The sequence below is a fragment of the Electrophorus electricus genome, chromosome 17 (genome assembly GCF_041902795.1).
Source record: "Electrophorus electricus isolate QZ-2024a chromosome 17, ASM4190279v1, whole genome shotgun sequence".
NCBI lineage: Eukaryota > Metazoa > Chordata > Actinopteri > Gymnotiformes > Gymnotidae > Electrophorus > Electrophorus electricus.
In genome coordinates, this window is record NC_137513.1 from 9,561,896 (window position 1) to 9,575,000 (window position 13,105).

General features: G+C 44.9%; 1 protein-coding gene across 2 annotated transcripts in view; it reads right to left on the reverse strand.

Moving 5' to 3' along the window:
* Positions 1-1,670: 1,670 nt before the first annotated feature.
* clpb (ClpB family mitochondrial disaggregase) overlaps positions 1,671-13,105 on the reverse strand; it is a 34,079-nt gene continuing 22,644 nt past the window's right edge. The window contains exons 8-16 of one of the 2 annotated variants that reach the window (XM_027016833.3): positions 8,579-8,656; positions 7,072-7,127; positions 6,065-6,109; positions 5,367-5,528; positions 4,932-5,088; positions 4,713-4,786; positions 4,488-4,607; positions 3,658-3,762; positions 1,671-3,339 (exon numbers count right to left, since the gene is read on the reverse strand). In XM_027016833.3, coding sequence (XP_026872634.2) covers positions 3,118-3,339; positions 3,658-3,762; positions 4,488-4,607; positions 4,713-4,786; positions 4,932-5,088; positions 5,367-5,528; positions 6,065-6,109; positions 7,072-7,127; positions 8,579-8,656 — 1,019 coding nt within the window. In that variant the 3' untranslated portion in view covers positions 1,671-3,117. The remainder of the gene's footprint in view (positions 3,340-3,657; positions 3,763-4,487; positions 4,608-4,712; positions 4,787-4,931; positions 5,089-5,366; positions 5,529-6,064; positions 6,110-7,071; positions 7,128-8,578; positions 8,657-13,105) is intronic. The other variant, XM_081699774.1, reaches the window with a different exon arrangement.

The following is a 13,105-nucleotide window of genomic DNA, read 5'->3' on the forward strand; positions in this document are numbered from 1 at the left end:
TCAAAAAGGAGAAAGACGACACAGAATGGCTGGTTAGTTTGGGGTCTTTTATCCGCTTTCTACACCAATTCTAAAGCCGTCACAATACTGGAAAGCTCACGAGACTGTCACTTCGTACGCGCGACTGCTTCGCTATAAGCGTCCCGCGCTTCATTCAGTCGCGTTAACCGTTGGCGAAACGTCGCGCACGGGACGGGAAAGGGTCTTTATTTCCAGAACGGCAGTCCGCGCCGTTCTTCATGTGCGCTACTTTTAAACAAACCACGGTTTGTTTCTTCAAAGGCGGCGATTAGAGTTCTACAGCAGACTAAGATCATATAGATATCCAATCTGAGTATCCCTCTTCTTTTTTTTTTCCCCCCATCTGACATACGGTCACATTACCGACAGGTACGCACGAGACACCTGATACTCCCGCTTCAGTACACACGCGCTCTGATAGTAGCCTTCCAGACCGGCTGTTAAAAACCCCTCCAAACGCGCCAGGCCGCGCGTCTACAGCAGCCACTGTCCGCGTTACGCGCTTTCCACCCCTTCTCTGGGAGAGGGTGTCTTCGCCCCTGTCCGCGCCGGTACAATTTGCCTTTTCGAGGACCGTAGCACAGGCCTGTAATGGGAAATCGATAGCTCGCCGTTCCGTCGGTGCCGTCCTGGGGGAGCCCCTCGCGCCGAGATTAGACGAGAGGCGAGCGCGTCCGAAAATACCGAGTTAAAAGAACGGAGTCGCGCGTTAATGGAAGGAGGAACTCTAGACGCTCGCGCTAACGTGCGCAGCGGCTGCGTAAATTGATCGGCGGCCGAGTTGGCGTGCGCGCAGTTATTTGGAAAAGCAGCCCCGTGTCATTCAGAATGAGAGAGAAAACGATATTGGGGAACTTCTTTTAGGTTCAATTGATCACGCGAAAAATGGTCCATCATGCGAAAAAAAAAAATAGTGAAAAGGAAGCGCGAGAGAGCGAGCACAAGAGAAACAGTTCTTCCAAACCTCCATGGAAATGAAACACTTTCTGTCTCTGACTAACCGAATTTAACTCACTTTTACGAGAGACAATATTCTCACAGTAACACTTAAGTGCCTATACCGCCCTCTTTGGCAAATTGACTTCAGCACGTCATCCAATATTCCTTTCTTCTTGCTGTCTATCTCGGCACGTTTCAATCAGTAAACTTCCTCCTTATGCTGTCTTCATCTAATAATTTGGTCCTCTACTTATTATTACAAGTATTTTTCTGAATTCTGAAAATTAGAAGCGTCATCAGTGAAATGCTGAAGAAAAAAAAAATTCTGATAAACACAGAGGAGGAAGACTGTGTGTGTGTGTGTGTGCATGTGTGTAGTGGGGGGTCCAGGCCGTCAGTACAATGCTGTGTGTGTGTGTGTATAGAGGGCTGCATGCTGCCTCTGTTTTTTGCAATGCTAATTCACTCCCTGCTGGAATAGATGGATGCTCTACATGTGTATGGATGGATGCTGTGAAGTGGAGGAATGTACCTCTTGCATTCTGCCTGCTCTTTTACATGTCTTCTTCTGTTCATCTCCTTTAAACTGCACACACACACAAATTTCTGCAGCATGTTTCTGTTTTGCCTGTGTCCATAGCAACCTGCAGAGAATGCCTCATTCCACTGTCTTAATTAAATACCACAGAAATACATACTAAGATGGCTAATTAGATGCACTTATCAATTTAATTAAATATTTGTATACAGAAATGAAAACATGTAGTATATAATTAAAATATTTGCAGTCATATGTAAAAGGGACTCATCCCTTCTTCATAACTCAAAACATTTAAAATTGTTCACAATGGGATTAGGACACTGAGTCAATATAATTTAGGCAAAAAGCTAAAACAACTTCACTTGAGACCTCGTTCTGCATGTTTGTCATAGCAAAGAGTAAGCACACCACCAACCTGGAGAGAGATCCATTACTGATTTAGACTTCTTTCTCATTACTGTTTGACCCCTATAAACTATCCAATAGAACTGGCCAATTTACATGTAACTATATTAGGTTTTAAGATTTAATTCTGGTTTAAGGAAACTGACCGAAGCATTAAAAAAGCTTTAATAAATGCTGTGCTGTTTTCTTATAGCAAAGGACATTTTACGAGACTTCACAATGTCAGTGCTGACCTCTGCTATGGCCCCGTTCTTTTAAATAAAGTTTTTAAAGCAAATAAAAACAATGAAATGTAAACATGAATTTCTTACACAACCTGCACAGAATATAAACATCTACAATCTTTCCATTTATACATATGGCAAAGCATTGTTATTTCTGTAGCAGTTATTCTGACAATTCCTAGTTTCCTTCACCCTTTTAGTACTTCAATCAATGTCTTAGTTTCAATGGCTCTTATTACAGATTATTTAAATTTTGGAATGGATTTGTAATCTGTATTGTATTGGTGACTGCATTACAGACATTACCTCACAAAAGTCTTTAAAGAAACGGCTAAAATTGGTTGAAATGTGTGTTGCTGGTGATTAATAAAGCCATTCCCAGATGAATGAAACAGTTCTTCTCTATTTGTTGTGTAGTGTAATAGCAATATAGACTCAACAGCCTGTCATTTGGAGTGATATTCAATTGCATATTTTTCTATTGCTACCTTTGAGATTAAGCTAAAGCACATTACCACATTATGACCCATGTAAAAATTATAAACAGTAGGACCTTTTTAAAATAATGTTCCAACTTTAAAGTTGACTGATTTTTGATGCAACAGACAGAACCTGATAAAGCTATAGGAGTACAACATGCTTTTATTTATTAGACAGCAACCATGCATGAATTGCAAAAACATTTATTTTTCTTCAAATACCTCAAGTTGGCCTCCCAAAATAATCAGCCAAACAATTTCTCCATTCATTGCCACTGCTGTTCTAGAACTGAACTTTCAGGATTTGGTAGTGTACACAATATTAATTATTAATTAGCTGTGTCATAAATATAACTAATTGTGTACTTAAAAAAAAAATAAAATAAAAAAAATGTTGAAATATTACACATTAGTCAACGTTGTCTTACTTATTGCCATGGTCCCGTCGGCCAGTAACCAACCACAGTTCTGACCTGCGAACATGGATCTGACCACCCCACATGGATATTCAGTGGGCATAGGTCACTTCCTCCGGGTTGAGTGGTGGACGGATGTCCAGCTTCCGGGCTTTACTGTCTTTGCCCACCAGTTCTAAGCGGAGGCTAGGGATCACGCCCCCTTCCTTCCCAGGCTGAACCTCTCCGTCCACGGTCAGGCGAAGGGTGCAGCCGTCGGGGAGGAGCTCCTGCTCGTACGCGGCGGCCAGCTGGTTCACCACCCGACGCTCCACCTGGCCACAGGTGAGGAAAGACGACTGATGATTTATCGAACCGCAGCCATGGGGTTAGCCTTTCTACTCTGTGACTGAAAATCCTATTAAATAAGTGAGGCAGCAGCAATTCCACACAGAAAACGCAATTAAGTTAGGGAGTTTAATTTTTGTGTCGGGTGTGCCCGGCGATCATCAAAAAACAATTCAGAACAATGAATTACCAGACCTTCCCAGCCTATGAACTGGTATTACCCCACACGGTTCAGTAAGACCACCGTTACAATGTCAATCGCTTCTCTGCTGGTCGCTGCTGTCTCACCCGGGCATGGGCCGTACCTCGTGTTTGATGGAGCGGGCGCCGTAGTGGAGGTTGTAGCCGTGGGCCAGCAGCTCCAACACGGGCCGCTCCCACAGCAGGGTGATGTTGTGCCTTTGCTTTGCCTGTGGGTCAAACGCAAGGGGCAAGTAGGGATGGGGGGTACGTTAGAGTGCGATGTGGGACTGCCACAGCGTCTTTCTACTCATCAACTGGCTTATGTGCAGAACTAAGTTCTAGTGCACTAGTGCACTGTGGTGAAGTGGCAATGAAAGATCATATAGAGCACTTGAAATGCTTCCGGCAGAAAGCCTTTGATGAGGGGGGTTATTTCATAAAGGAAGAAAAGGGAGCTTTTCTTTGTATAACCAACTACACCATTTAAAAGATTTGTTCATGCTCACACTAATACTAAAACGATTTCATGATACAAATAAAAAAAAAAAAACAGACGAACACATATTTCAAACATCTGAATAATAATATTAATATTGACGCAAGTGTGCGTGTACACAGTCACAAACCCACCCAGAAAATGCTTCTGACCATGTTTTTTTGGTGCCTGCAGGGCTGGCCTGACAGAAATGAAGCTTTATTAATATTTAAATATTTATGAATGGCCCACATGTTAACCTCACTAACACGATTATGGTCGTCAAGCTGTTATTGATTCCTTCTGAGTGTGTGTGTGTTTGTATTTTCCTAGGCTTCAGCCTTGTCAACAGCATCAAGAGAAATGCTTCTGTGTGTACAGTAGAGATTAACACTCTGTTTAACTGTCTTTTCTGTACGCACACACACACACACACACACACACCACACACACACACACACACACACACACACGTACCTTTTTGGCCCAGTAGTTGAGCTCTTTGCTCACCAGCTGAATTAGTTCAGAATGGCAGAAAGGAAGAAAATAAACAATTTCGTTTATTCGCCCTAGAAACTCGTCCCGCCTGAAATGGGCCTGTTGGGACCAAACACACCAATTGGTAGCTGCACAAGGTTCCACTACGAGGCATGCTGGGTAAGTAGGAGGAGTGCAGGTGTGAATGTATACATGGCTTGCTACCTTCAGAATTGGGCGAATCACATCATCTTTAAACTTTTTGGAGATCGTTACTTTCTCACCCTTCTGAACGTCATCTGCAACATACCAAACTCAGTTATTTATATCCACCTTATGACCATTATAGAGCATACATTGGGAATATTATGAGCCTTGTGTCTGAAGAGGCAGACTGGACCGTTTTTTTTAAATGAGAGCGAGCGCACGTATGTGTCACCTTACCCAGGTTGTCAGCCATGCGCCGGCGACTCTGTTCTTGAGCTTCCTGTCTCAGCTGCAGTGCATGATGGGCAATTTCATCACTTGCAACATTGGACGTCATGATGAAGATGGCGTCCTTGCACTCGATGGTCTTGCCTTTTCCGTCCGTCAGACGGCCCTAGCCATTAGAGGTTGTATTAAAGTGGGCGTACATTTTACTGTTACGCTATAAAGAACCATGTAAATGAAAGATAATTGCGCTTTTTAATTTTTTTTTTTTTAAAGAAACACATTAAAAGGAAATTCGGAATGTGCAGCTTTCTTTAACGTAGCGCATTCTTGAACAGGGCTGCACGGTCCTTTGCTAATCGTTGTCACATTATTGGCTTTTGCGCCACGGATGCCGTTCGCTCGGATCACTCGTGGTGAAGGTGCGTTGCCCACTGCCTGTCGGACCTCGTCGAAGAGCTGCAGCATGATGGTGAGCACGTCCGGGTGGGCCTTATCCACCTCATCGAAGAGAACCACCGCGTTCGGACACTGCTTCAGCTGTTTAGTGAGCTGCCCACCCTCCTCATGGCCGACGTAGCCCGGGGGGGATCCGATGAACTTGGCTACCTGTTGGGGCGGGAGAGAGAGCACAAATGTTGTTTCAGTGCGAGTGGGGGGAGTTACCGAAGTAAATCAGTCACAAATAGTTTGATCTGTGATTTAACTTGTACCACACACTGATTTGGCCAAACCTTGTTCCCATCATTCCAGAATATTTATTTTTACACACATGCGCATGCACACCCATACCATTTGCTCACTCTCACGGGCACGTGCACACACGTGCCCCTCAATCTACGCCTTCCCACAACCCATTCGCTCATCCCCATGGTACCATTCCTGTGTGGGGCGTGTGTGCGTTTTGAGTTAAGGCCCAAGAGCAGTGAACTGGAGCACAGCTAAACAGCTTAGGAACGACAGCTCGGGTAGGAGGTCGCCAATAACAATGCCTTTAAAATGAGGACATCACCTGTAAACCTGCAGAAGCAAAGGGCAGCAGAATGGCTGACATGACTGGTGCCCCAAGCCTTGCTAACCAAGCTAACCAGCTACTGCACTGCTGCAGCACCGAGAGGAATTTCTAAAATGTGTGCGCGCATTACCTCGTGTTTTTCCTGAAATTCAGACATGTCCATTCTTATGAAACCCTGTTAAATAAAACAATTATTATATAACAACTGTCTGTATATGAAGGAAACTAACAAAAAAAAAAAAGCATACAGAGTTGCTTGAAAGTTTGTGAACCCTGAAGAGATGGTCATTGCATTTGCATAAGACAATAAAATTAATTTATAAAATGGTCATCAAAACCTGATATAAAGAAAATTATACTCCACACAAAGGGGGAAAAAATGGTATATATAATATGTGTATTTAACAAAAGTGGTTACCGAAACAAAAAAATGTTGTGTGCAAAAAAAAATATGTGAACTCCTGCAGTCTATAGCTTGTGGCACCTGCACTAGCAGCAAACCTGGAGTAAAGGCCTCCTATAGCCACTAATGAGTCTGACATCTATCCTAAATGATGTTTGCTTACTGCTTCTGAGAGAACTTAGGAGAGAGAACACCCAGCTGGGGTGGGAGCGGTTTGGCATGAACCACCGGCTTCAGGCCCTGCACACCATCCTAACTGGATCCAACTCAGGGCTTGGACTTGGCCAAACCTCCCAAGTCACCCCTTGCTGGACCTACATCCAGCCCCCCTTTAGTTTCGTAACAGCTTCTGTTCAAGAACCTTCTGGTATATCTTCAGAACTCATGGCAGGGTTACTGTCACGTTAAATGCTTGACGTTTGTAAATGATTTGCCTCAGTGGACTGACAGAGCTCAGATCTGTCTTAGATGGTTTTATAGGTTTCCCTGACTGGGGGTGACTCATTTTGCACCACTAAGCATTTTTATTTTGTTTTTAAATACAAACTCTGTCAGATAAAAAACTAGTTCTTTCAGATGGAGATTTTCACTAGAGAACAAAAAATAAAAAGCAACCCCCCCAAACAAACAAACAAACAAACAAACAAACAACCAACCCCCAACCACCTCAGTACTGAACAAGGGATTCACAAACTTTGCCACTCTACTGGATGTCATGAACTGCTGGTACAGACCTTCTTGATGTCTTTGTGCATGTAGCGCGCCACCTGTTTGGCCAGCTCCGTTTTACCTGCAGACACAAGCACACAACAGTCAGTCACTCTTACGCTGCTTCCGTTATGGCGGTGAGATCCTAGTCAAGCCCAGCATCATTTGAGGGGAACTGCCCTTTATGTCATCAGAGACTCCTCGGTAACTCCAGACAGTAAAGCCGAATCTGACGCTGTAATTGTCTTCACCTTCGCCTGTGGCTTTTTTGCAAACACGGGACCCAGAATACATTTATGTTTTTAACAAAAAGGAAGCTGCGACAATAATGCATCTGCCATAACAAGACCTCATTAATAACACTGACTGCATTAATAACATGGACCTTGATAGTATCACAGACCTCATTAATAGCACAGATTTCATAATTAATTAATACTGACCTCCCAAATAACAGACCCCGCTAGTAACAGACTTCATTAATAGCACAGACCTTATTAATAACAAACCTCGTTAGAAGCGTAGACCTCATTAAGAACGCTGACTTCATAATTAATACTGACCTCCCTAATAACATAGACCTCTCTAGTAACACAGACTTCAGTAATAGCACAAACTTTATTAGTAGCTTTGACCTTATTAACAATATAGACCTTGCTAATAACAAGGTCTGACACCACAGACCTGCCTCCCCGAGGGGAGGTTGACTGACACCACAGACCTGCCTCCCCGAGGGGAGGTTGACTGACACCACAGACCTGCCTCCCCGAGGGGAGGTTGACTGACACCACAGACCTGCCTGCTGGGAGAGTCCTTCATCTCTCCCAGTCCTACTCACACCAGTCATTTTCCCCTCCATCTCCTCTCAGCTCTCTCATCAATTCTCTCTCCCACTCCCGAACTCTGCATCGCTCTCCGGGTAAAATATCGCTCTTATGAATTTTAATATACATATATGGTAAGCAGGGGGGGGGGGGGGTCGGAGACGTGGTTGCAGGCTGCTGAATATTGATGCCGGTGGTCAAAGGAGCTGCAGGCTATATAACAGCAATATGAGCAACTTAGTGGTCTACATCAATCTCCTCATGCCCATCAAACAAACAACTCACTGTGTGTGTGTGTGAGATGGTGTGCTGGTAGTGGGCATAAGAGTGTGGGGTCCAAATGAGCATGTCATCAAAAATTATTCTAATTCCCAGTGAAAGTTCACCTTTCTAGTCCAGGTACGTTTGGCCATAACTGAGATTTTTTCCCTGCTGGACTGTGTGAACAGCCAATCGTAGACCAGCGCAAAGCTCAGGCTTGGGCAGAACGCCGGCCTCTCCCCCCACACCCAAGCTCGGAATCATGTTAGCCAGAGAAGAAAATGGGATCTGAACAGACTTTTGAATAGAGTCTTCTAGTTCTCAGCTGCACGTAACCTCAGGAATGATTCATTTGAACTTTCATGTCTTAAGAAAGTTAAGAAACATGACGCTCCGGGGGGTTTGGGGAGCGAGATGGAGATATGGAGGGACAGAATAACGAAGTTACCGATTCCAGAAGAGCCAAGGAAGAGGAAGACCAGGGGATGCTCTTCATCGTACCACCCGTTCTCTTTCCTCCTGATAGCTATACAGAGAGAGAAAAATGGTACTGAAGAATAGCAAGAGATGCTCAAAAGACAACTGAATTTTTCAAAACAAAGCTACCATTTCAAAAAGCATTTTAAAAAGCAGAAGAAATGAAAGATGCCAGTCTGTGAGCCCGTGACTCCCGCTGCCACAGACACTGCTGTACTGATGCAACACAGACTTCACAGAACCTGCAGTTCTCTCACTACCTTTTAGCAGCATCACAATAGGTTTTTTAGACCTGTGATGAAGGCCAACTGGCAAAATGTGTGCTGAAAACACACAGACACACACACGCTCGCTCACATCTGCCAGTGCTGCCCTCATCCTCTCCTCTCCGCCCTGCCTCTCTCTGGTCGGCCATTAGCTCGACGCTAATTCCATTAGCCTGCTCCATGCTGCAGCCAGCAAATTGTGTTAGCATAGATCCAGCAGTGGGGCCTCAGGAACAAGGGCTACGATAACGCACCGTCGCCGCGGCAACTGCCCGTGTGTGTTACAGAGAGAGAGCGAGAGAGAGAGAGAGAGAGAGAGAGAGAGAGAGAGAGCTGGAAATAAATAAATAGATAGATAGATAAAGGCGAGTGAGCAGATTGGGGTGGTTTTTTTTGTGTTTTTTGTTTGGTAAGGGGGTTGAGGAGGAGTGCATTTGCGTGTGTGCACGCGCGTGTGTGTGGGTGAACGGGTGCGTGAGAGTGTGCATGTGTGTTTGAATGGAGTGCGCTTACTCAAGTCTGGGTGCTGAAAAAGCTAGACACACCTCAAACTGAAACATATCCATCATATCCCATCATACTTAGCTCTGCTCTGAAGAGTGTGTGCGCGCATAAGCATGGCCTGGAGCGAAATCTTTTTGGTACACAACACAACGGGAGCGCACCATGAGAGAGGCGGTCGCACTCAAAACACACACCAGAAACTTTCCACCAAACCACAAATTCCACATTAGATATGAATGATGGTACATGCTTAAGCTCAGGAAGGCTGGGTGGTTTTACACACACACACACACACACACACACACACACACACACACACACACACACAGTAAGTAGTTTAAACAAACACAAGGCCACTCCCCCTCCTCTATGTACACTGTCTCCCACTCAGAAAACCTATTACAGTTCAGACTCAGCACCTCACCCTCTACAAGTGGATGACTTTGAAACCGAAGAGGGACAGAGAGAGAGAGTGTGAGTGAGTTAGAGAGAGACAGGAAGTAGAGAGAAGAAAGGAGATATCGAGTCACAGAGAGCCGTGATTGTTTTTGCGCGATGACGTGAAGGAACGAGAGGAGTGTATTGTATGAGAATAGGAGTAATTGTACTTTGAGCACATGAGAGTGTGCTGTGTGTTGTGTGTGTGTTAGTGCCCTGTCATTTGTCATAAAGATGAATCTTGAGTAGCCGAGGGCCGTGCCTTCTCCCTTCTCCCCTGACGACGTGCAGCAGCCGTATTTCAGCAGTGCTCTCTCTCTGTGTGCTCGCGTGTCTCCCTTGACACTCCACAACAGCCATATTTCAGGATGTGCACCACTGACTGAGCCATTCTCTCTCAACTTTATTACACAGAGTGAGTGTGAGGGACACTCCCTCAGGACGGACACACACACACACAGTCCCCTCAACAACCTCAAGCCAGAGAAAAGTGGCAAGACAGAGAGAGAAAGTATGGAGAGCGAATAGGTGGATTCCTTTTTTGAGACTTTGTTCCTGTGTGTGTGTGTGTGTGTGTATATACATTCTTATAGCCATGGAGGGATTTTCACTGCCACCATCACCCTACTATCTACTGTAAAAGCACCACTGAAATATACCTGAACCAAACACTCCAGAACTGATTGGACCTGAGGAATTATGGACGTTTGGAAAAACACCAATATGAAAGCGTGCCTGGGGACGCAGGAAACTCAAGTCCTGCATCCAAATCCCTCAAGCCCATCAGGCTAAACTGAACCCCGGGGTAAATGCCTTACTACCCCTCTGTCAGCTAAATACAGTGAGGTGCAGTGTGGCCATCTGCAGAAGTGCCTTTGATGGCAAGTCTGTTTGGGCCGCAGGCCTCAGGGAGAGTTCCTGGCTTTGGAAGCAGGAGAGAGAAGATATGAATGTAATTTAGTAGAAGTGCTCGTGAAGGGGCAATCAGCAGTCCCTCCGACTCGCTCTGACCCAGGTATCTGTATCCCTCTCTGCTACATTTGTCCTTCGCTCCGGAAGGAGACACGATAATTCAAAGACGTCTGACAGACACACATGGACGCAGATGCACGCGCACACACACACACCAAGGTTAAATTAGATGATCCTACATCAATATTCAAATGAGGTCTAATTAGCCAATTAGACACTCCTCAAGGACAGAAGAATAAAAGGGCAATTAAGCAATCACTATCAACATAATTAAGGATAAACTAATGTTAAATAAAAGTACACATTCAACACTACGGCCAAATTGCTTAATGAATACATAGTAGTTGTAGGGTAAGAACGTTTCACACATTTTGTGCACGCCCAAATGGTCATCCGTACATTTAATAACAAATACACTCAACATTCTTTTGCTAATGGCATGAAACTGGAGTCAAACACACACACACACACACACACACACACACACACACACACACACACACACACACACACACACACACACACACACACACACACACACACACACACACACACACAGTTCAATTTGGTATTAAGCTTGCGTGTGTTCTCTTTGTCTGGAAAGACAAAGGTCTGGTAATGACATTAAGGAGGATAATCGCCTTCAATAACTTTTAGTCCCTAAGAGTTAAACCAAGATCAATCTACAGTTTCCTCTGTGTGTGTTTGCATGTGTGTATGTGTGTGTCTCTAATATAATCTGTCACAAGGCAGAACTCACATGGTGTGTATGAATGACATATACTTATTTTAGGATGTACTAAATCTCACACACACACACACACACACACACACACACACACACACACACACAGAGACATCCTGTTCCTCTCTGCAGCTTTATCTTACTCGCTCTCTCTGTCTCTCTTTTGATAACAGTTCAGAGTGGTGTGTGTGTGTGTAGAGGCAGCTCCTGGCTGATATATTCACTATATTAGTTGGAAAGGATCAATATTCTGCTGCTTTAACGGTCACTGCACTGGGCTTCAAATTGCTTTCAGGACAATTTGCCACCACCATAACTGGCCATTTATCAAATCAGTTTGAAGGAGACGGTCTGGTCTGCAAGCTTCCACACCAAGTGTCTGTCTGTCTGTCTGTCTTGCTCTCTACCACTCACACATACGGTTTCTTTAACTCAAAAAGTTAAATGTATAGTAGAGTGCTCTGCAGTGTTAATATTCAGATAGTTAGGAGTCTATCATATGTCAGGAGGTGACACACACAATCTCCCTTTCAGCTCCCAGTGTCGGAGTGCTAATCGATCGATAAGCAGTGTAATATAGTGCGTTTATGGGGGGTGGGGGTGGGTGTTATTGTGTTCTAACTCATGTTCTCCTGTCCGGGGAGCCGTATGGGCCGCGCTCGTCCACCGCACGGCACACGCTAGAGGGTGTAAGAAAATAAATAAATGATTAGAAGATAAAAATGAAAGATACGACACAGGGAGGGACGGGAGAGACGAGAGTACGCGGAAAGAGAGAGAGAGAGGGAGGGGAGAAGACGACAGCCGGCGAAGAAACACGATGTCAAGGAGAGAGGGAGTGACAGAGGAGAGGGAGGTTTCTGTTCTGTAATCGAGTTACGTAGCTGAACCCCAAGATCAGCAGCAGCTGTGCATGCCACACGCGGCCGGCCATACCCTGCGCAGTCTTCCACCTGTGTCCATCCAAACCCGGCCCATTAATCTACATTAGCCAATTAGCTGCCTCCGCCTGCCCGCCTAACTCCACAAACCCCGCCCCCTTACCCTACACTGAGAAAGGGAGTGATGGAGGGCTTGAGAGGAAGAGACAGAGAAAGACAGAGAGCAAGTTTGATAGATTAATAGAGTGAAGAATGGTAAACAGAGAAGCCGAGTTGTTGCTATAGTAATACCATCAGGACCAATAGTGGAATTTGGGCAACTAGAGTGTTGAATAAGTGCATGTGCGCTTGCGTGGATGTGCACAGCTGCGAGATCCAGTGTGTGTATGACAGTGGTTGTGGAGCTTCTTTTGAAAGGGGGGAAATATATTTTTGAGGCCCTTTTTTGTTGACTGTTTGGAGGGAACTGCAGTCTTTATGTGTATGGTTGTATGCGTGATGGACAGTATGTTAGTAGGTAGAGGGGTGTGTATGGTTGTATGCGTGATGGACAGTATGTTAGTAGGTAGAGGTGTGTGTGTGTGTGTGTGTGTGTGTATGGTTGTATGCGTGATGGACAGTATGTTAGTAGGTAGAGGGGTGTGTGTGTGTGTGTGTGTATGGTTGTATGCGTGATGGACAGTATGTTAGTA